Source organism: Leopardus geoffroyi, chromosome A2, assembly GCF_018350155.1.
Source record: "Leopardus geoffroyi isolate Oge1 chromosome A2, O.geoffroyi_Oge1_pat1.0, whole genome shotgun sequence".
Taxonomy (NCBI): domain Eukaryota; kingdom Metazoa; phylum Chordata; class Mammalia; order Carnivora; family Felidae; genus Leopardus; species Leopardus geoffroyi.
The window spans coordinates 126,935,545-126,956,031 of NC_059331.1; the positions used below are offsets into that span (position 1 = coordinate 126,935,545).

A 20,487-nucleotide genomic window follows, 5' to 3' on the forward strand; every position below is an offset into this window, starting at 1 on the left:
AAAACTAGCGGTTCACATGTGGAAAACTCACTGTCCAGGAGGTCACCTCCAGAATCCATAAAGCAAGCAAAAACAACCAACTCAAAGCAAAGCAACTTTATCTGGAAATTTGACCCAGAGGGTTCCAAGTGAGGACACCCTTTCCCCGCCATCCAGGATGCAGGATAAGGGTGGCCATTTGGAGTTTGCTTTTGAAAATGCCTGCCAGTAGTCCTAAAAGTCTGTCTCCAGCTAACTCTGTGGGCACCGCTGTAACACATCTTAATACCTAGCTCACAGGTATTTTAAGTTAACTGAACGGGGAAGACGAAAGGACCACTGAGCTTGGTGGTGGCTGGACAGGAAAATTAGATTGCTTTTCCTATTTGTGTTTCTCAGGACCGGATGAGCAAGGAATATTTGTTTCAGGAAGGGGGAGGAGTAGAAAGAAAGAAAAAAAAAAAAAAGTCCAAAGGTCCACAAACAAATCGCGGTTGGTCTCAAGCCTTGGAACCCTTCTGTCACTGCAGAGACAAGCTGAGTCAGCTGATCCAGGGCAGACCCAGGGTGCAGCACATCTGAAACATAGCCAAGAGTCTTTTCTCTTAGGACTTGGCATTTCTGAATGCCTATGCCTTGGGCATCTTGTAGATTGGAGTTAAAATCTCTGACACTGAGTCCCATGATTGCTGAGCCAAAGAGCAGAGGGGATTTGGTGTTGATGAAGCTGGTAGTGGGGTGGGTGCGAAAGAATGACGGTATCACCCATGTTTGGTCTGAAGCTAGAGAAACAAGTCCAGCCTACGGTCGTTCTTGTAACTCATCTTGGGAGAGAGAAGCCGTAAGGTGGGATCCTCAGGAGACCTCTCTGATTCATCCATTCAGCGAGTATCTGTCACATGCCTCCTGTGCGCTGGGCTCCCTTCATGTGTTACTTCATGGGATTATCTGAGAAGAGGCCCAGTCAGATGCTTGCACGGTGTGGGGGTGATAGCTGAAATGGTAGGTTTGTTTTGAATAATGAAAACTGTCTTTCCAGACCACAGGTATGAAAAATATGAAGGCTGAGTTCAAAATAAGCAATTGCAGAGCCTTGTCTGAGTTGCTCACGCTTCAAAGCTGATCGGGGATCCTGTGAGAAATGCACAGATTGGCCCTAACCTCAGAGATTCCGATTCTGTGAGGGATGGAGTTCACAAATCTGTGCTTTTAAAAACAAGAACCAGTGTGATTTTGATGGAGGCAGATGATGGGCTGGCCCCCAGGATTCTAGAAATACATTTATAGGGTCGTAGTTTTGGGTTGTGCAGGTCAGCTCCCTGGGAGATTTTGTCCCAACCCTACACCCCCCCCATTTCCACCCTTTCTGTCCCGGTGAGCCTCTTTTACTTAGAAGAGTATTGTTTCTACCTGCTGATATGTGGACGAAGCAGACAATTTGAGAACCAGCTGTTCTAAATAAAACAATTTTAGGCAGAGTTCAGAGGGAGGGCTCTCAGAGGTTGCTTTTGTTTTCCTGTGAAGTTTTCAGGAGGAAGGACCCAAGGATCCGTCCAGTAAGGCGGGCTGGCCTCATCTGGGAGCCTGCCCTACTCTGTCTCTTACACCTGCCTGGCCAGGAGATAGAGCAGTGGGAAGCAGACCTCAGTTCAGACCCTCCTCTAACTCTTCTCCACCGTGTGATCTTGACTGGAAACTCACACATGGCTTAACCTTTCTGTGCTGTAGTTCACTCATGAATAACTGGTAGGGTGTTCGCCTCATGCAGGCCGGCTGGGGCAGGTAATAGGGACGATGTCTACAAAACAAGGAAGGCTCCGAAGCAGCCTTCTCAAACTTGCCAAGCTTGTAAATCACTCTGAGGTCCGGAGAAAATGCTGATTTCAAGGCAGTAGGTCTGGGGTGAGCCTGAGACTTTGCATTTCTGACAGACTCCCAAGTGAGGTCAGTGCTGACGGTCCACGGACCGCACTCTGAGTAGCAGGAATCTAAAAGGTGCTCTTCAGTGTTGCTGTGAACTGGTAGTGCAGTCCACTAAGTTAACAAACTGGCAATTCTTTTTTCAGCCCTAGAAATAGAAGACAGTCCTACCCCTTACCTAGCACTGAGGTCTGTGCGTGCAGATGTGGGCATAGAACGCTTCTAGCCATAAAGAATTTTCCCCTGGTTCCTTAAACTATTAATTGTCTCTGATAATATGAGATACTGAATAAGAGGGCATAGCGGGGGGATCGTCTACTCTGTGGGCTGAGAGAGGTTATCAAGATCAAGGCTTCAGATGTACAAACTATAGGTAGCCCTTAAAGGTCAGGAATTAGGGTTCCTTAAATCTCCTAGAGTTTACCCACGAAAGAAAAGCTTTTAGATAGAAAACAAAAGGAGAATGTCTTTCCCTCATCTGATAACACCAGCTTTAAAATTGTATCCAAGGCACCTGGAGGGGCTGTTAAAATGCAGATCACCTGGCCCCCGCCTGGAGTTACTAACTCAGTAGGTTGAGAGGGGCCTGGGAATATGCATGTTTCATGAATTCCCAGATGATACCAATGATCACACTTTGACTACCTGACTTTAGGCTCCAAAGGCCTTCTCTGAGAGTCTTAAGCATGGAGAGCAATGGAAGCCTGTGTCGCTTCTACCTTCGCATGCTAACCCTTCCGATCACAGTGGCGTTGCCTGGAATGGGAGTGTTTAAGTGGGGCTGGCGGTTACAGCGTGAAGGGGAGATTCACCTGTCTTCAGGTATCTGAAGGCTCTCTGAGGGTTAGGAAAGATGTGATTTGTGGCTCCTACATGTTGCAGTTCCCAGCACAGCAGGGTCCTGTGGGTTCTCTAATCTGGGTGGCTGGCTAATCACCGGAGGGGGTATTTAAAAATAGAGCCTCCCCAGGGTGCATCCTGAGAGATTTGGGTGAGCAGCCAGGTGCGGGACTCCCTGCGTGGAGAAGAGCGAAGCACCAGATGGGCTTTCGGAGCTTCTCTCCTTTTTAATGATTCTCAGATTCAGCTCTAATGATCACTCAGCAAGCAAATGATTCCCTGGCAGGAAATTGGACCCTTTGTGGAGTCCATTTCCTCGCTAGATTCCCTAAAGTTATAGTCAATACATTCCGGCTGCATTTTCCAAAGTGCTTCATTTCCCATCCAAGGATGGCTTCCAGCCAAGACCATCTGGCCAAGGGGATTCATCTGGGGTGAAGGCCCTCATTAGGAATAGCACACTGTCCATGGTCGGGAACCGATAAAAGCCCTAATGATCAAATCCCGAAGAGAACACTTCTCAGGCAAACTCAAAGTGAGGTTAAAATTGAGGCAATTATTTAGATAATCAGCTGCAAGGAGCAGTCCCCCCGCCCCCAATTTGTGTGTCATACACGGACTGGGGAGTGCTGTCTTCCCTGGCGTTTCTTGGTTCACCAGCAGAGGCTTGGTGAGTGTCAGGGGGCACCGTGCTCAGTGTCAGCTGAGCTTTATAAAGGCGATTCTGGGAGGTGCCGGGTGGCTCAGTCGGTTGAGGGCTTGATTCTTGATTTTGGCTCAGGTCATGACCTCACAGTTCGTGAGTTGAGCCCTGCATCAGGCTCTGCGCTGACATTGCGGAGGCTGCTTAGGATTCTCTCACTCTCTCTCTCTCTCTCTCAAAATAAATAAACTTAATAAAACAATTTTTTTAAAGGTGACTTGGGTACAGTGTTCTTTATGTTATCTGCTATCAGGGAAAGGCAGACACTTAACCGTCTAACTGTAAAGGCAGAACCCCAAGAACAGCACATCTCTTTTTTGTTTCTTTAAGATTTTTGAAAGTTTATTTATTTTGAGATAGAGCGTGCAAGCACGAGCTGGGGAGGGGCAGAGAGAGAGACCGAATCCCAAGCAGGCTCTGCCCGCTGTCACCACAGAGTGCAATGCGGGGCTTGATCTCATGAACCGTGAAATCATGACCTGAGCCGAAATCAAGAGTAGGATGCTTAACCAATGGAGCCACCCAGGAGCCCCTGCTCTTCTTTTTTTTTCTTTAAGTTTATTTATTTTGAGAGAGAATGGCATGTATCTAAAGTAGACCTCCTGCCATGCTTCCTCCCTTGCCCAGGGAGGGATGCTCATCTTCCCTCTTAAAGCTAAGCAGTGTGAGGCCCTGCCCAGGAGGGGCCAGGAATGCAGCTCTCTGCAGCTGAGGTGCTCCTGCAGAGGGCTGGCAGCTGACAGCTGTTTGCCCACAGCACTGCCTGCCTCTGGGGCAGAGGCTTGTGAGGGTCTGGCCAGCTGCAGTTCTCCAACCTTCGCAGGGATCAGAATCACCTGCAGGGCGGGCTCGTTAACAACAGGTCACCGGGCCTCACTCGCCTTTCTGATCCAGTCGGTCTAGGATCAGACCCTGGCCGGAGGCTTTCTAACAAACTCCCAGGTGATGTTGAAGCTCCTGGGCCCCGGGCCGTACTTTAGGAACCACAGGGAGAGCAGCTGTCAGCATGGCCATCACAACTTACCCAGAGGACACATGGAGGGTGACTGAATGACAGAGAGGCAGGAAGACTTCACGGCTCTGCTGGTGACCCAGGTGAGAGAAGATGGGGCTCTGAAACAGGCCACGGCCAGGGGACTAGAGAACAAAAAGAGGGATCTCCGGACCCATGAGGCGGTGGAATCAGTGGGCCAGGCCGGAGGAGGAGAGGGACGAGTCAGAGCAGCTCTAAGGATGGAAATACCAGGAACTGAGATAGACATGGGGGGAGGGGAACGGCAGGTTCCTTTGTGACCCCGTTGGGCTTGTGGTTCTGTGGAGACATTCAGGTAGAACTGTTAAAAAGGTTGTCGAAATGCCGTCCACACCTTGGGAGAGAAATCTGAGCCGCAGGTACAGGTTTGGGGGCCTTCGAGACAGAGGTGTAAGCTGAAGCAGTGGAGGGAAGTGAGGTTAGTGGAGGACAGCTCACGGGGGAGGGGGTGGAGAGGCGCCCAGGGGAGCCAGAAGACTCACTTTGTAGGGCCGGACACAGAAACGGGTGACTGGCATGCTCCGACTTGCATGACACACGGTGTCCCCCCAGAAGGGGTGGAATCCGATGCTGGAGCATCTCACAAACGAAACCCAAATATGACAAACGCTGGGGCCCCCTCAAAGGAACCGTTGTCAAGGGGCTGGCTTGTGCCTGAGGCGTGAGTTCGAGGAGCTGGTCCACCTCTTTGGGAGCACATAGTTTGTTAACCTTTCATTTACTTGGCCGGTGCGGTTGTCTTTTGCCTTGGTGATCAAGTCCCTCTGTGGTTCCCATGCCATTTTGGAGGAGCCGCGCAAGCGAAAAGAAGCACAGCCTATAATGTAACACACGTGGGGTGTCGGAGCCACGACAGCGGGGCTTTCTTCTCGGAAGAGCATCAAAGCGAACATATGGTGGTTCTAGATGGAGCGGGGTGGGGGGGGGGCGGCTTTTCCACCTGTGAGCTAGGCTCGGGGAAGAAAAGACCCCCACGTATTCCTCTTCCTTCCTCCACGTTTGGTATCTAGACCCTCCTGGGACCTTGAAACCACCGGTTTTACAAGGATCGAAAGGATTCTGACAGCTTGTTTTGAGCTATCTGTGCTAGAATGCTACAAAGCAAATTGATTACTATGAACTGAGAGCCCCCCCCCCCCCAGGTGATAACTGTGCGTTTATAGGTAGTTTGCTTTTTAATTTGTGGGGCTTTTTTAGTCCTCTGCGTCTTCACGAACCCTAAGAACAGAGATGAAGTCCGACAAGCCTCTGAATAAGGCTGATGAGTCAGGCTCAGGCATTTCCTGGCTCCTCCGGCTGCCCCCAGCTGGGTGTGCTTTCGGTACGAACACACACCAACTTGTGCTCTGTCTTTGCAGTTCTGTACGGAGCTAAACCAGCCTCTCCTGCCCAACATCCGCAAGTGGAAGCAGCCCCGGGGATGCTGGAAGGCTGTTGTCGCCGAGATGCCCTCCACGCCGCTCCAGAAGGTACCTTCGTCTGCAAAACTTGGATTTTATCTCCGTTTTGTGGAAACCTTTCTTTTCCCTAATCACAGACATTTAAAACTTTCCTTTGCCAACATCCCTGGTGCAATTTTGTGTTGCTGCACATTTCTTAGCTCTTTGCTATTCGTTGCAAAATGCCCTGGTTCTTCATGTTTCGATCAGGAATGGACGGCTGCCCAGGCGGAAACGGGGGTTTGGGGTGATGGGAGGAGAGGAGAAATCCTGTCTGGAGCCAAGGCTGCAAATGGGGTATTTCTGTCCTTTGTCCTCTTAATCCTGTCGCCACAGTTCTATCCTCTGCCAAGTTTGTGGAGAGCCCATTGTTCACTGACTGAAAACTTCAAATTCACTTAATTCATAGGCGAAGCATTTGCTTTTCGTGGTAGAAATTGTGCACATGGAAATGTTCTGTGGACATTTTGAGCAGATTTTAATTTTGAGTCTTCTTTCGTTGGTATTTCCCCTGTGGCTGTGGGCAAATCACTGTAAGGGTATGTTTTCACTCTGACAGATCTATTCAAGACTGAGGTTTTTACTCATTTGGAATGTTTGATATTAGTGGGGTTTTAGATTTTAAAATAGAGTTCTGGTAGCTAATCTTGAGTTGGAAATTGTGTCATCACATAGTTTTTCTATAAATGCAGATGTTGTATTTCTTTCTCTCTAGTATACCCAACATGTTTATAAACACACAAATAGCATTTATGTGAGGGATATTAAGATTTGGACCTTTTAAATTATAAATATATACTGGCTTGGGGCACCTGGGTGGCGCAGTCGGTTAAGCATCCGACTTCAGCCAGGTCACGATCTCGCGGTCCGTGAGTTTGAGCCCCGCGTCGGGCTCTGGGCTGATGGCTCAGAGCCTGGAGCCTGTTTCCGATTCTGTGTCTCCCTCTCTCTCTGCCCCTCCCCCGTTCATGCTCTGTCTCTCTCTGTCCCAAAAATAAATAAACGATGAAAAAAAATTAAAAAAAAAATAAATAAATAAATACTGGCTTAAAGTTATCTGGTTAATTATTGACAATAAGCTCTCTTTTTTAGCCATGACTTAAAAAGGTGATATAAATCTTATTTCTCTGGGATTTATGTTTTGGAGTGTAAATTGTTACTGTAGGCGATAGCCAGTGTACTTTCCCCATAGGCTGGAAATTAAGCCAACTCGGAACGTGTCTAGTCTTTACCTCTGTAGCCCATGGTTGTTCCTACTCAGTCTACAGAGAAATAACACTACCACCTTGCCTTTTTCTTTAATGTTATTTATTTTGAGAGAGAGCGAGAGAGTGAGCATGAGTGGGTGAGGGAAAGAGAGAGGGAGAGCAAGAATCCTAAGCAGGCTCCACACGGTCTGCACGGAGCCTGATGTGGGACTTGAAATCATGAAACCGTGAGATCACTACCTGAGCTGAAACTAAGAGTCAGACACTTAACCGACTGAGCCACCCAGGCGCAACCCCCCTTGCCCCGCCCACACCTTGCCTTTTTTAAAAAAATAGTATCTTTTAGGTGGGTTCATTAGGATCTTATAGTCCATTTAACACTCTTTATTTGTCCACTGAAAAATTAGAAAGGTTGCTGCATGCCAGGCACTTTGCTACATGCCAGATAGACATCGGTAAGAAAAACAGACCCGGTGACCCAGCCCTGCCTGTTTTCAGTCATTATGAGCCCAGGACAGGGATTCAACCTGAGCTGATGGAGCCCCTCCCTCCGGGAGCTCACAGCCTGTTGGAGGGACGAGGCAGGAAACCCTGCTCCAGCTTGGGGCATCAAGGCCATTGGAGAACAGTGTGCCGTTGCAAGGAGACCTGAGTTCAAGCCACTTAACCTTCTCAGCCTCCATTCCTTCATTTCTAAAATGGGAGCAATAGCCCCTTCCTTAAGTCACTGTGTGGCTGTAGGATTTGAAAAGATAATGTGCATTGAAATGCTTTATTAACTGCACACAGGCCAGGGTCTGGCAGCGTCCACGTGAGGCGGCAGGCTGGCCATGCTGTGCCAGGCTGCAAGGCTGTGCCCATCTCAGGCTGTGCCCGTCTCAGGCTGCGGCTGGGCCCACGCACTTGTTGCCGTGGAGGGTTGTGGGCCTCGTGTGGACAAATCTTCTGGTCTCTCAAAAGATGCACATACCTGGATTTTAATGCGACATTTACTGAATCTTAAATATGGGCAGATAACCTAAAAATTCTTTAAACACTGTTTGATAAATTGTATCTGTGAGTGGCACACGTTCAATCTCTACCCGAGACGGAGATGGGAGAGGGGTAGCTGCACCTGCCGTCTGCCCCATGCCTGCAGTGACGTCCACGCGCCTCTCCTCAATTCTCAGGTCCTCGCCCCACAGCTGGAGGGACAGCTGCACATGAGAAATTGCAATCTGTAAGGACAAAACGACTTGCTCCAAAGTCCTCTAGCCGCCGCCAGGTGGAGTCAGCCCCGAACCCCATTTTAGGGCTCTGGCTCTAACACCTGATCTCCCGTGGCCCGGCTTGGAGGCACAGCAGTTCTTCTGGAGGTGGGGCCTCCTGGGTCCTGGGGCTGGGAGACGCTCCCAGGAACACCGGGTCCTGCTGGGAACGTGGGTGAGCAGGTGTGACGGGCCGCATTGAACACGAAGGTGCCTACCGGGAGGGCCCCTCTGGCAGTGGGTCGTGCACACTGGGGAGCCACTGAAGGTTCTTCAGCAGAGCTGACCACCTGAACGGTACTTTAGGAAGGTTACTCTGGCACCACTGCTTGAGAAGCAGTAAAGGGGGGATAACCCTCCCAAACCAAAAGGGCAAATCCCGTTTCCCTCACTTTGTACCCAAGGAAACAGGTTTAGAAAAGTGGGGGGCTCCCGTAGTCCCGCAGCTGAGTGACACAGGTGGCCCTGAGATCCGGCTCTTCCGATTCTTAAGCTGGTGCTCTCTCCAGTGGGCGGGCAGGCCTATGGTTCTATAAATACCAAAGCATGCAGAACACAGTTCCCTGTTCGCCCCTTCCCTCCTCCTCAACACAAGTTGGTCTAGTTGAGGTGCTGAGCTCAGCAAGGCGTGCGGCTGGGGTCCAGCCGATGTTGGGGACTCAGCAGAGGCCACTTAGGTTGTGCAGAGTCACTTCCTCTCTTTTCGCAACGAGCACCACCGGCCCCTCCAGCGATGCCACGGGTCCCGCTGCCAATCTCGGGCGGCAGAGCCTCTAGATGCTGGAGTGGGGTGGGAGAGGAAGCTTTTCCTCTTTGCAGAAGGCCCCCAGGGATAGCAGTGAGAAGCTGGCAGATTCTGAAGCCGGAGATGGCAGTGTTTAGCACCAAGCCCTGGGACACTCCTGACAGGACTCTCTGGCCCTCATGGGGCCCTGCACCAGGGCTGCAGACCTGTCCACCCGCAGAGGGCCCTTGACCACTTCTAAACCACTGTGACTCTTAGCACTGACCTCCATTCATCCAGCAAATACTGAGGATTTGCTAGGTGCTGATTGTTGTATGCAGCCACTAATTGGTAAGCAAAGCCTACCGCTGAGAGTCTTCTATTTGATTCTCAGCATTGCTGCTTACCAGCTGTGGGATTTTAGGGAAGTTACTTGACCTCTCTGAGCCGCTGAGCCCCTGCCTGGTAGACAGGGATATGAGTGTCTGTCATAGGGATGTGATGATTAAAAAGATAATTCTGTGCTTAGTTGGAGCCTCCCTTCACTTCACCCCAAAGAGATAACAGCCTAGGCCCCTCTGGCTCCACATAAAACTCTGAAATTGGCAGCATGGGAAATTTGGGGCTGGGGGCAAGGAGGAATGTGCTGTGGCTTTAGGGGTGTGCTTTTGTTTCTGAAACAGTCCCTGTGCATGGGATCTCAGGACCCAGTGCAGAACCAACCACTGCCCCCCCAAATCTCCTCCTGGCTTCCCCTGCCTCTTCCCCCAGCGTGGGGCTGAATCCTGATTCAGACTGATAGCTGTTCCTCTCCCGCAGGGGGCTGGATTCTCTGGATTCCTGTGGGACTCTGCGGCCGGGGTGGAGCTGAGAGACGCCACCTCGCAGGAAAGTTCACCTGGCAACGGGCATGGGAAGCCCACGGGTCCCAGCCCGTACCTTGCGAGGTTCAAGGTACCATTCCATGTTTCTGTGAAGGTCTACTTCTAAAACCGGGGGGGGAGGGTCCCTTTCTAAACTGTGATCCAGAGCGGCCTCATCTTTTTGTCTTGATTTCATTCTCTTTGAGGGTCAGGTCAGCATGTCCTCCTGGGGTTCCCTTGGCCGGTGAACTTGTCCAGAACAGGAATGAGAGGGATTGGGGGTGGGGGGCGGTGAGGACTCTAGCTCTGATAACTCTGGCATCTGGGCACAGAAGATCAAATGGCTGGCTCCCAAACCTAACGCGCGTCAGAATCTCCTGGGGGGCTTATCTTAAAATCAGGGATTCCTGGACCATCCCCCAAACACACAGAATTTCTGGGACAGGGCCCAGGACTGCCTGTTTTTCAAAGGTACCTTCAGTGCTTCTTCATTCCTCTGGCATTTGGAGATCACTGGATTAGAGGACAGCAGAATGGGTTCTGAGGATATGCTTCTCCTTACCAGGAGGTGGAAGGGTGGGGTGGGGGGTTGGGGGTGGGGAGGGGAAGACCCTCAGGGGGTTATCTGGGTTTGGAGGGGTTCAAGAGGAGCTTCTGGGTTGTGGAGTCAGGGCAGCCCCACCACTGACCTCTCCAGATGAGCCCTTCCCTACGTGAGCATCGATAGGAGCAGGGGGACTGATCTGAGCGGTCTCTTTGATTCCTCGGGATGCACCTGGGATACGTCATGAACGACAAACAGAAGCTGGGCATTAGGAGGAAAAAAGAAGCCAGCAGCCAAAATAGATCTCTCAGTTGGCACTCAATTGACCTTATCCCCATGACACTTACCTGTGAAATCCAGGGTCAGGCAAGAGTGGTCCCTTGCCACAGAGCCTAGCAAGCTACCTGCTGGGTGTTTGAACACCCCCTGCCCCCCCCTCCCCCCCACTTCTGTGTGCTCCAGAGCAGTTCTGGAGCCTGAGAGTTGCCTCAAATCACAGCGCGGTCTCTGGCGGCACGTGGCAGGGGCAGCCTCTGTGCTGGGAGCTGTGTTGGTTGCAGCCGGAATCTGGACCAGGCTCTGCCCCCGGCTGCAAAGGTGCTGGGGTTCTGTGTGCACACGCACGCCTGGGGGTGCCTGTGGTTGTGCTTAGGAGATTGATGTGCAAAATCTGCCAGTTACCCTCTTCAAAACCTCCTAGTGCCACCCTGGATTTCTGTTTTATGTAAAGTGGCCGCACTTGCTTTGACCTAGCAGGACAACAGCCAGACCAACCGGTGTCTCCAATTTTGTTTATTTATTTTTTAACGTTTATTCATTTTTGAGAGAGAGAGAGAGTGCGAGTGGGGGAGGGGCAGAGCGAGGGAGACACAGAATCTGGAGCAGGCTCCAGGTTCTCCTCCTAGGCAGGGTTTCCCTGCCTGTGACCTTAAGGTGGTTTCTCTGTGGTCAGAGCCACAGCTGCAGAGGGCTCTCCAGGCTGGGTGGTGGTGATGGTGAACTGGGGTCATGTCTGTAAGATGAAATGAAGTGAAGCCTTCACTTCCTAGGGGCTCCCCCTGCACCCCTGTCCTTCCTGGCAGTATTTAGCGTTTGTCACCATGACAAATGGAAGGGCAGGATTGCCAAAACCCGAGCAGCTGAGCAAAGCTGCCGTGCCCAGGAGAGCCATCTCTGTGTGTTTCTGTACCTGCCCACCACGACACCTGCCCTGGGGACCCAAGGCTGCGACGTATCCCGTGCTGCCAGGCTTCAGCCAGCTTTCCTGTTCCTTTGAAATCTGGTGAAAGTGAGCAGCAGGGCACAGTGGTCTCCAGAGAGAAGAGAACACAAAGGGGGCGGGTAGGTGTGTGTGGGGTGGGGAAGGAAGTGGGTCCCAGCGGTGGGTCCTGGCAGAGGGATCACGGTCTGGCCCTAGAGGGTAAGACCCCAGCCTTGTTTAACCACCAGCTGCGGGAACCACCGCCTCCTGTGTTGTGGTTGCTTACAAGGAAAAAACAAAAAACAAAACCTGACCTTTCCAGATGCACCTGGTTTTCCAGACCCTAAGTTGGAATGGGGGGTGTGATGTCCTACAGGGGCCTCAAAAGAATCCAAGCGCGATCTGTCTTGCATTATCTCGTGGAGTGTGAGCTTGCCTTGTTTGTATTTGCTGTTGTCAACATCGTGCAGGAAGCTGTTCCTAAGTCAGAAGCAACGAATACAGGAAATATGAGCATCTGAGCCTGTCCCTGTTGCTTTGTTTCTTCTTGCCTAGGTGGGAAGCAATGACTTGACCCTTGTGAACCTTCACCTGGCATCCATGATCCTCCCAGGGGGCGACAATCCAAGCAGGAATCACAGTGACAGCCACCGCTTGGCTACCTTTGCACAGACCTTGCAGGAAACCCTGAAAGGTAGGAGATTGTCTTTATCCTCGGCTGGGCCAACAAGTCCCACTTCTGCAGGGGGCAGGCAGGGGGCTGCCTCTTCGGAGCATCCCTCCGATCCCTTAGGCTGACAGGGCTGTCAGCAGCAGTGCATGCTGGGGGCACAGAAGACCGTCTGTCACAGCCCCTGCATCTCATGAAGCCCAGCCACCCCTGTGCATGGTGACACCTCCATCTCTGGGCCTACCATGCACGCTCCACACTGTCGGCTTTGGGGCTTTTCAGCCTCTCTTTGATGGAGAGGATTAAGGGGGAAAAAAGTGACAACACCCTCCCCCGTGACAAGTCCTCCTGCGTTCAGCTGCTGCTGTGGTGATGCCACCTGCAGATTGGCACGTGCTCGTCTTGTGAAGGAAAGACCGTTGGTGACTGGGAAAGTCCTGATTAGCACAAGGTAGATTTTTTCTCCCTGCTGGGATGCAGATCAGCCCGAAGCTCTCAGAAAAACCCACATTTAATCTTGGCCCCTTCAGTCGCTGTAGGACCTCAGGGAAATCACCACACTACTTGTAGCCCATCCAGTCAGGGACTGGCCAGCGCTCGCCTCAACAGGGGCGGCTGGGGAGGCGTGGTGGTGATCTGTGGATGTACCGGGCACACAGTGAGGGCTCAGCGGACACGAGCTGACTCAAAACATACCAGAGGATTAAGAGAGCAGTGAAAAGAGCAGAGCTTCAGTAGGAAGTGGGCTCTCTGTTTCCAGGCTCTGCCCCAGCAATACAGAAATTTTCCCGTGTGCAGGTTGACCAGAAGGAAGAGTTAATGCTGCTGTAAAGACTGGGCTTTTTGGCTGGACTTTTCAGAGCCCTGCCCTTCTCTAGGTGGGCGTTTACAGCCGGAGGCCCAGAATTGTCTTAACGTGTTCTTGAGTTTTCACCAATAGTCTCTAGTTTTCTAAGCCTTGTCCATGTTAGATTGGCCCCTCACAGGGGTGACTCGTGAGAATTCAGCTATAAAAATAATTTGGTCAAATTAGAGCTTTACATTTGAAAAAGACTTTTTGATTGTAGTAAAACATACGTAACACACACTTACCATTTACCGTTTTTTTTAAGCGTTTGGTGGCAGTACGTACATTTACATGGTTTTACAACCATGATGTCCATCCGTCTGCAAGACTTCTTCATCTTCCCAAACCGAAACTCTGTGCCCGTTCAACACGAGCTCCCCACCGCCCCCTTCCCCAGCCCCCAGCAGCCACGGTTCTACTTTCTGTCTCTATGAATTGGAGCACTCTAGGTACCTCGTACAAATGGAGTCATGCGGTATTCGTCCTCTCGTGGCTGGCTTACTTCACTTATATCGTGTCTTTATGGTTCATCCATGTTGTAGTATGTGTCACAATTTCCTTCCATTTTGGGCGCCTGGGTGGCTTGGTCGTTAAGCATCTGACTTTGGTTCGGGTCATGATCTCACTGTTTGTGAGTTTGGGCCCCACATCAGGTGAGTGTGAGCCCCACTTCAGGCGAGCCCCTAATAGAAGCTTCTCTATCTCTTTCTCTCTCTCTCTCTGCCCCTTGCTCACATGCACATGCTCTCTCTTTCTCTCTCTCTCTCTCAAAAAAAATTCCTTCCTTTTTAAGGCCAAATACTGTTCTGTTGTGTATATATACTGCATTTTGTTTATCCATTCATTGGTCGGTGAATACCTGGTTTCCATCTTTTGGCTGTTGTGAATAATGCTGCTGTGGATGTTGATAGGCAACTTACATTGTGAACCAGGATGTGCTGTGACTAGCATTCTACTTAAATCAGGGGTCTTCAGGCTAAAGAAAAAGTCACAAAGATGTCTAAGCTGAGATACTCCATCCAAGAAGCAGCTCTGTGGGAAATTGTTCACCCACAGCTTGTCTCTAGCCTATTAAAAAGATGACTTCATAGCATTTAAAATCTGTGGACGTTTCTGTTCTCGACCTCAAGCTTTTCCTTGTCTGTACACGGAAGCAGAAAGAAAAAGATGCCAGTTCATAACTTCTCTGATAACGTCTCACTGTTTTTTCTGACATCCAGAGCGCGGTCAGGTTTTCATTCCAAGTTGCCAAGGGACTGTTGACCCATAGCCCGGCTCGCCTTGACTTGTCCGGGTATGGACAGTGACTCATGTTCCCAGTGCCCTTGTGCTTATAACTAATATCCAGTTGTTAACTGGTGACACAGCAGACCCAAGGGTTCAGGAAGTTCTCAAGCGTGCCCAAGGTGCAAGGGCAAATTGATTATTAGCAGAGGTGGCTGAGCTAAAACAAAGACTAAGCTTTTATTCCACAGCTATCAGAGCAAACAGAGCCAATTTGATTAGTGAACTCTGGGCCTTTCTGCCTTTGTCTGGAATGCGCATCTGGGTTGACCTCAGCGTGTGGTGTGCCAGTCCTCTGATGGGATGGCTTTCTTTCAGACCCCCCTGGGGCTCTCTCTGTGAACTCAGCGTGAAACAGGGTGCATAGTATGGCTTGGCATCTGGGTAGGACTATCCCTCAGTGGCGACCAGCTCCTGCTATTGTCACTGGCATCCTGTAAATCTAGGAACTATCTGAGGAAGTCAGCCCCAAGTATCCTCCCTGCCGCTCCTGGGAACTAAGGATCCCATTCCAGGCGGATGGCTTTTTAGGAGAATTCAGGCCTCTGTGCACCTGTGGATTCTCGGAGGCAACGACTGTGCTTGCTGCCAGCACAGAGCCCAACGTGGTGCTTGAACCCACAAAGCCGAGAGACCTGAGCCGAAACACAAGAGTCAGATGTGTAACTGTCCGAGCCACCCAGACGCCCCATCACGGAGAGCAATTTAACCAAAAGCAGATGAGTTGTGAGAGACCTGGATGTGCGCATTCAGAAAGAGCTGTGGTGTTGTCATTCCTGAAGTCACACGGAGCTGTGTCTGCTGACTTCTGACACCAGCATCTCTCCTGGTGTCAGAATCGCTTTTGGCCCAAACTTTTTTGGGTCTGCGTCCCAATGAAAACGTGTCTCGTTATATGGGAACGTCCTGCCTCATTTCTCCTAACCTTCGGCTTTTCTTGTTATTTTAGTAAACGTAGCATCCTTGTCTTTTCTCCTTTCAAAAAGTGCACCTTAATTCTGGGGGCTTTCCTCGTGCCTCATTCACCCATTTGTTCCATACGTGCTTATCGAGGGTCTGCCGTGCAGCAGGCACTGTTCAGGCACATGGGATTTTGTGATGAACAGCCGCCCACGTCCTCATGGCTCTCGCATTCTAGCCCTTTATGAAGAGCCGTGAGCTTGAGGGCTGGCAAGCCACTCAGCCTCTCAGAGACTTAGCTTCTTACCTGTGGAGAAGGCCCAATACCAGGTGAAGGCTCATGGATGGCCTTAGCACTGGCCAGGTAGGAGTTGTTCATTTTATTCTCAAGTCTGCTTTCCTGTTGAAGTTGGCACTGATTTCTCAAGTCATGTTGAGATGTTGTTGACATACAGCCTAGGGGTACCATTACATCTCTGTAGGCCACAGGTGGAACCCCAGGAGGGTCTTCCATCACACCCCCTTTTGTCCCTCATCGTCCCCATAGCGCGTGTCATCTGCAGTGCACAAGTGCCCTCTGCTGGTGGCTTTTGTGATTTCACTTCAGATTTCTTTGCCTCTAGCCATTATTGCTGAAACACATTGGTGTCCCGGAGAAAGACTTCCTGCAGGCCTCGGATACCTTGGGCTCTCGTTTATGAACTGCCTTTCTTAAAGACTCCCTTGAAAGCTAGGACAGACACCCTGCTAGCCACAATAATGTGGCTCCCCTGAAGGGAATCTCGAGACGGCAGAAGTATGGGAATCCCAGAGCCTAGCTGGGGTCCACTGTCCTCTCAGAATGTCTGTTTCCTCCGGGAAGTACTTTGTGATGACTCAGTACTTCGTGATGATTAAGTTGCTTTAGTGAACATCAGACAATGGTAGAAATGTTGAAAATAAGGGGAAAAACCTCTCACTCTGGCCCTGTCTTAGTCTGCTAGCGCTGCCATGACAAAATACTATATTCTGGGTGGCTTAGACAATAGGAATGTATTTCTTCACAGTTCTGGAGGTTGGAAGTCTGAGATCAAGGTGTCAGAGGGATGATTTCCTTGACTTGTAGATGGCCACCCTCTTGTATTATTTGCATGTTTTTTCCCCCACTGTGCCCAATAAATGTTTTTTCAGCTCTTGTTAAATATCTGGACAAGACCCTCAGGCTTTTTCTGCCATGAGATTTGGAACACCTGAGCTGGAACAGAGGCGATCTCTGCTTCACGTATCTTTCCTTTTCCAAACGGGTTACAAACCTACTCTTAAACTTTTGCGCGTGTTTTGGGTTTATGTTTGTTTGTTGTACGCGGTATTGGGAAAAATTGGAAGAATGAGAACCATATGCATTCCTAACCCTGGGGAGTCCAATCAGAGAATCAGGATCCCACTTAGTGGGTTATAGTCAATATTGGGTTTACCTCCCACAACCTCTTAAATACCTGATTTTCTTTGTTCTACCTCCAGGAGAAAAAGACATGATTGTTTTAGGAGATTTTGGCCAGGGACCTGACAGCAGTGACTATGATATCTTAAGGAAAGAAAAATTCTACCACCTGGTCCCTGCACACACCTTCACCAACATCAGCACCAAGAACCCCCAAGGCTCAAAGTCTTTGGACAACATCTGGATCAGTAAAAGCTTAAAGAAGGTTTTCACAGGTAAAGCAGAAGTCACTCGTTCTTTTTCCTGTTCAGAAATGGTGTAAGAGAGACCCGTCTGAACTGATACTTCCAGGTCCTTTGGTTTGATAACTCTGGTCAGGAGTTCTCACCACCTCCGTGGGCATTGACAGGATTATGTATCGTTTAGGTGCCTGTATAATTATCATTCAAACAGAGCCACTTTTAAGGGCTAAGAGGGGCTGTGAAAAATAATGAAGAGGCATTCACTGATCTTCAGGAGTGGCAAACTGACTGTGTCTCAGGCAAACCTGGTTCTAGGCCAGCAGGGTACCGATTCAGAGATGAGCTGATAGCTTACTTTAAGGACACTCAGTCATTTAGCAGACACTCCTTAAGCACCATAACATTCAGGCACCGTGCTGTGGCCCGAGGCTTCCTGCCGCACTGTCTGGGCGAGGGACAGCCACTGAGGATGAGCAGACATGTCTCAGAGCCTCACGGTAGGACAGGGGACATGCTTCTCACAGACTGTATGAGGATCAGGGTGCAGTGGGGAATCTGAGTGCTGCAACACAGCCCCCGACTGAGTCTGCTGAGCAGACTTTGGGTCGGGAAGCAATCGGTCGGAAATACGACAGTGACGGTAAGGTTTTTTGATGAATGGCGAGAACAGTGGTCCTCAATCCTGCCTGGTTGTTTCACTCAGTCCCAACGTGTTACACATATTATACTTCAGGGAGACATTCCACATTGGTGAAAGTGCAATTCTGGGGTCGCCTCTGTAGAAGCCTAACGGGCAGCCAGGGCTGAGATCTTCTCGCCAGTCCGGACTGTGTCACCAGCTTCTACCTCTGTCTGGGTGCCGGTTGCCTGTTGGACTGTGTCGGGGAGGATCTGAAGGACGAGGGAAGCGGGTCTCAGGGGGAGTGACCGTCCTCACACCAGGCGAGATGCAGCTTGCAGAAAATGCGCGGTGGGCCGGAGAGCGGCCACAGCCTGCCCAGCTGCCAGGAGGTGCCTGCAGAGAGCGGCTCTCATCAGAGCTGGACGGTTGAGAACACAGGGCCAGAAGGAAGGTAGGAATCATTTCATCCGTCCCCTTGCTGCGAAGCTAGAGACGAAGGTACAGGGAAGAGTGGCCACCATCATGGAAATGTCACGTGGGCAGGCCGTGGCTCAGCCCAGGCCTGTTCGCGCTTCCACTAACGTGACCTCGCTTCTCACTGGAGGTCTCTGGCCGTGCTCCCTCACTACGCTCGCTTCTGTAACTATTCTGTTAACTATTCTGTTACTGTTTGTGTTTTTGTTTTTTTAGTTTTTTTGTAATGTTTGAGAGAGAGAGGGCACGAGCGGAGGAGGGGAAGAGAGAGGAAGACACAGAATCCAAAGGAAGCTCCGGGCTCGAGCTGTCAGCACAGCTCAAACTCGCGAACCGCCCTGAGATCATGACCTGAACCGAAGTTGGACGCTTAACCGGCTGAGCCACCCAGGCGCCCCTCACTGTTTTTTAAATATACTTGTGCTTTATATGTTTCTAAAGCATTAGAGTTTTTTTTTTTAATTTTTTTTAATATTTATTTATTTTTGAGAGAAAGAGACAAGGGCGAGCAGGGGAGGGGCAGAGAAACACAGAATCTGAAGCAGGCTCCAGGCTCTGAGCTGTCTGCACAGAGCCTGATGTGGGGCTTGAACTCATGAACCATGAGATCATGACCTGAACCAAAGTCGGACGCTTAACTGACTGAGCCACCCAGGCACCCCCTAAAGCATTATTTTAAGATACTTTTACTTGCTCATAAGCCTCTGTAAGAACTTTTTCCTTTTTACTCTTTCCTGTAGAACTCCTTCACCTCCCTCCCCCACTTACTGCCTTTGCTTTGTGAAATAAAACTTTCACTTTGGACATCTTTGAGAGATATTTGACCTTACGTCAAATATATTTACTCTTGCTGCTCGGATTAGAAAAGGTGTATAGTGAGGAGGAGGTCAACCATAGGCCGATACATGAATGGGCGGGAGGCCTAGACTCGGAGGGTGGCGGGGGTGTTCAGTACCTACATGGTAAGTCCTCACTTGTCCAGGAAACCAAATTGGCTGGAACATTTTGTTTGCACAGGCAAGCTGGTTATCTGAGGAGTATCGCCAGGGAATCCTGACTTTGCAGACATTGAACAGAGGCCTCTTCTTGCCAGCCGGGACCCCACCCAGCCCCAGGCCTCACCTCTGCGTGTCTTTTCCCTCTGTCTCTCCAGGTCACTGGGCTGTAGTGAGAGAAGGCCTCACGAACCCTTGGATTCCAGATAACTGGTCCTGGGGAGGAGTGGCTTCTGAGCACTGCCCCGTGCTAGCCGAATTTTACACTGAAAAGGATTGGAACAAGAAGGAATGCCCTCGGAATGGCAACGGGGTCACTTTGGAGCGAAGCGAAGCCAACATTAAACACGAGCGATGATAGCACCAAATCTGTTTTTTCACCTGGGACCCGGAAGGCCCGGGCAGGGAGTTCGCCCTTCCAGGTGAAGACGAGGACTCAGAACTTTGTCTCAGTCTTCATCCTGACAACACTAGCACCTGGGCCTCGACCTGCCTGCCTTCTTTGTGGACATTTTTGGACCCCTAATGGGGGAGGGAGGTACCGGATGGTCAAATCGGAAGCACAGTGGGGAACTAAGATGGCTTCTAACGTGTGGATGCCATCCACCTCAGCAGACTCGGGCTGGCCAGCTGCCGCCCTGGGTGGCAGCATACAGAGGACAGTAGTGGGGCTGACAGGGCAAGAGAGGGCCGTCTCAGGCTGCCAGGCCCTGTCCGAGCAATGCCAGAAGCTCTCCTTTCTGACCACCAGTCCATGATGCTCTGGCTGCAAATTACATAAAGCTTTTAACTGTGATTGAGCTGAGCACTCTCCTCAAATATTTTGAGTGGTGATTTTTAGTTTTGTTCTGAAAAAAATAAACAGAGATGAACATGCCTGGTTGCAGTGAGAGTCCTGGGGGAAGGGGCCGGGTGCTCCCTGGCCCGGGTGTTTTGTGCCCACTCCCGTGCCTCTGTGACGCCGTCATCCGGGGAGCCTGCTCCTTTACACCCCACGTTGCAGCGATGCCTCTCGCATCCCTGTCGACCCCCTGAGATCACCATAAAATTCATTCTGTGACCTTCTCCCTCCCAGCCTGTTCTTCGTCTTCTGAGCCCTTGGTTAGACTGTCCTGTACACTGAGCCCCACTTGTGCCTCTGGACGCTCGGCAGAGGTTCCTGTGCTGGACAAGAATTCTGTCAGGGTGATATCATTTCCTCCCTCCCCGCCCTCGTCACTTGTCAATCAGATCCCTAGCCTAGAGCTGCCCGATAGTGCTTCTGAGGAATATCTGTTGATTCTGGGTCCGCAGGAAGCTCAGCCTGGGAGTATTGAGGGAGGGTCTATTTTG

At 50.6% G+C, this 20,487-nt stretch overlaps 1 protein-coding gene across 3 annotated transcripts in view; it reads left to right on the plus strand.

The window, feature by feature from the left end:
• EEPD1 (endonuclease/exonuclease/phosphatase family domain containing 1) overlaps positions 1-20,031 on the plus strand; it is a 206,654-nt gene extending 186,623 nt beyond the window's left edge. For all 3 annotated transcript variants that reach the window (XM_045495311.1, XM_045495312.1, XM_045495310.1), the window contains 5 exons: positions 5,834-5,944; positions 9,913-10,047; positions 12,257-12,395; positions 16,903-17,097; positions 19,314-20,031. In XM_045495311.1, the coding sequence (XP_045351267.1) occupies positions 5,834-5,944; positions 9,913-10,047; positions 12,257-12,395; positions 16,903-17,097; positions 19,314-19,513 (780 nt within the window). In that variant the 3' untranslated portion in view covers positions 19,514-20,031. The remainder of the gene's footprint in view (positions 1-5,833; positions 5,945-9,912; positions 10,048-12,256; positions 12,396-16,902; positions 17,098-19,313) is intronic.
• The last annotated feature ends 456 nt before the right edge of the window (positions 20,032-20,487 follow it).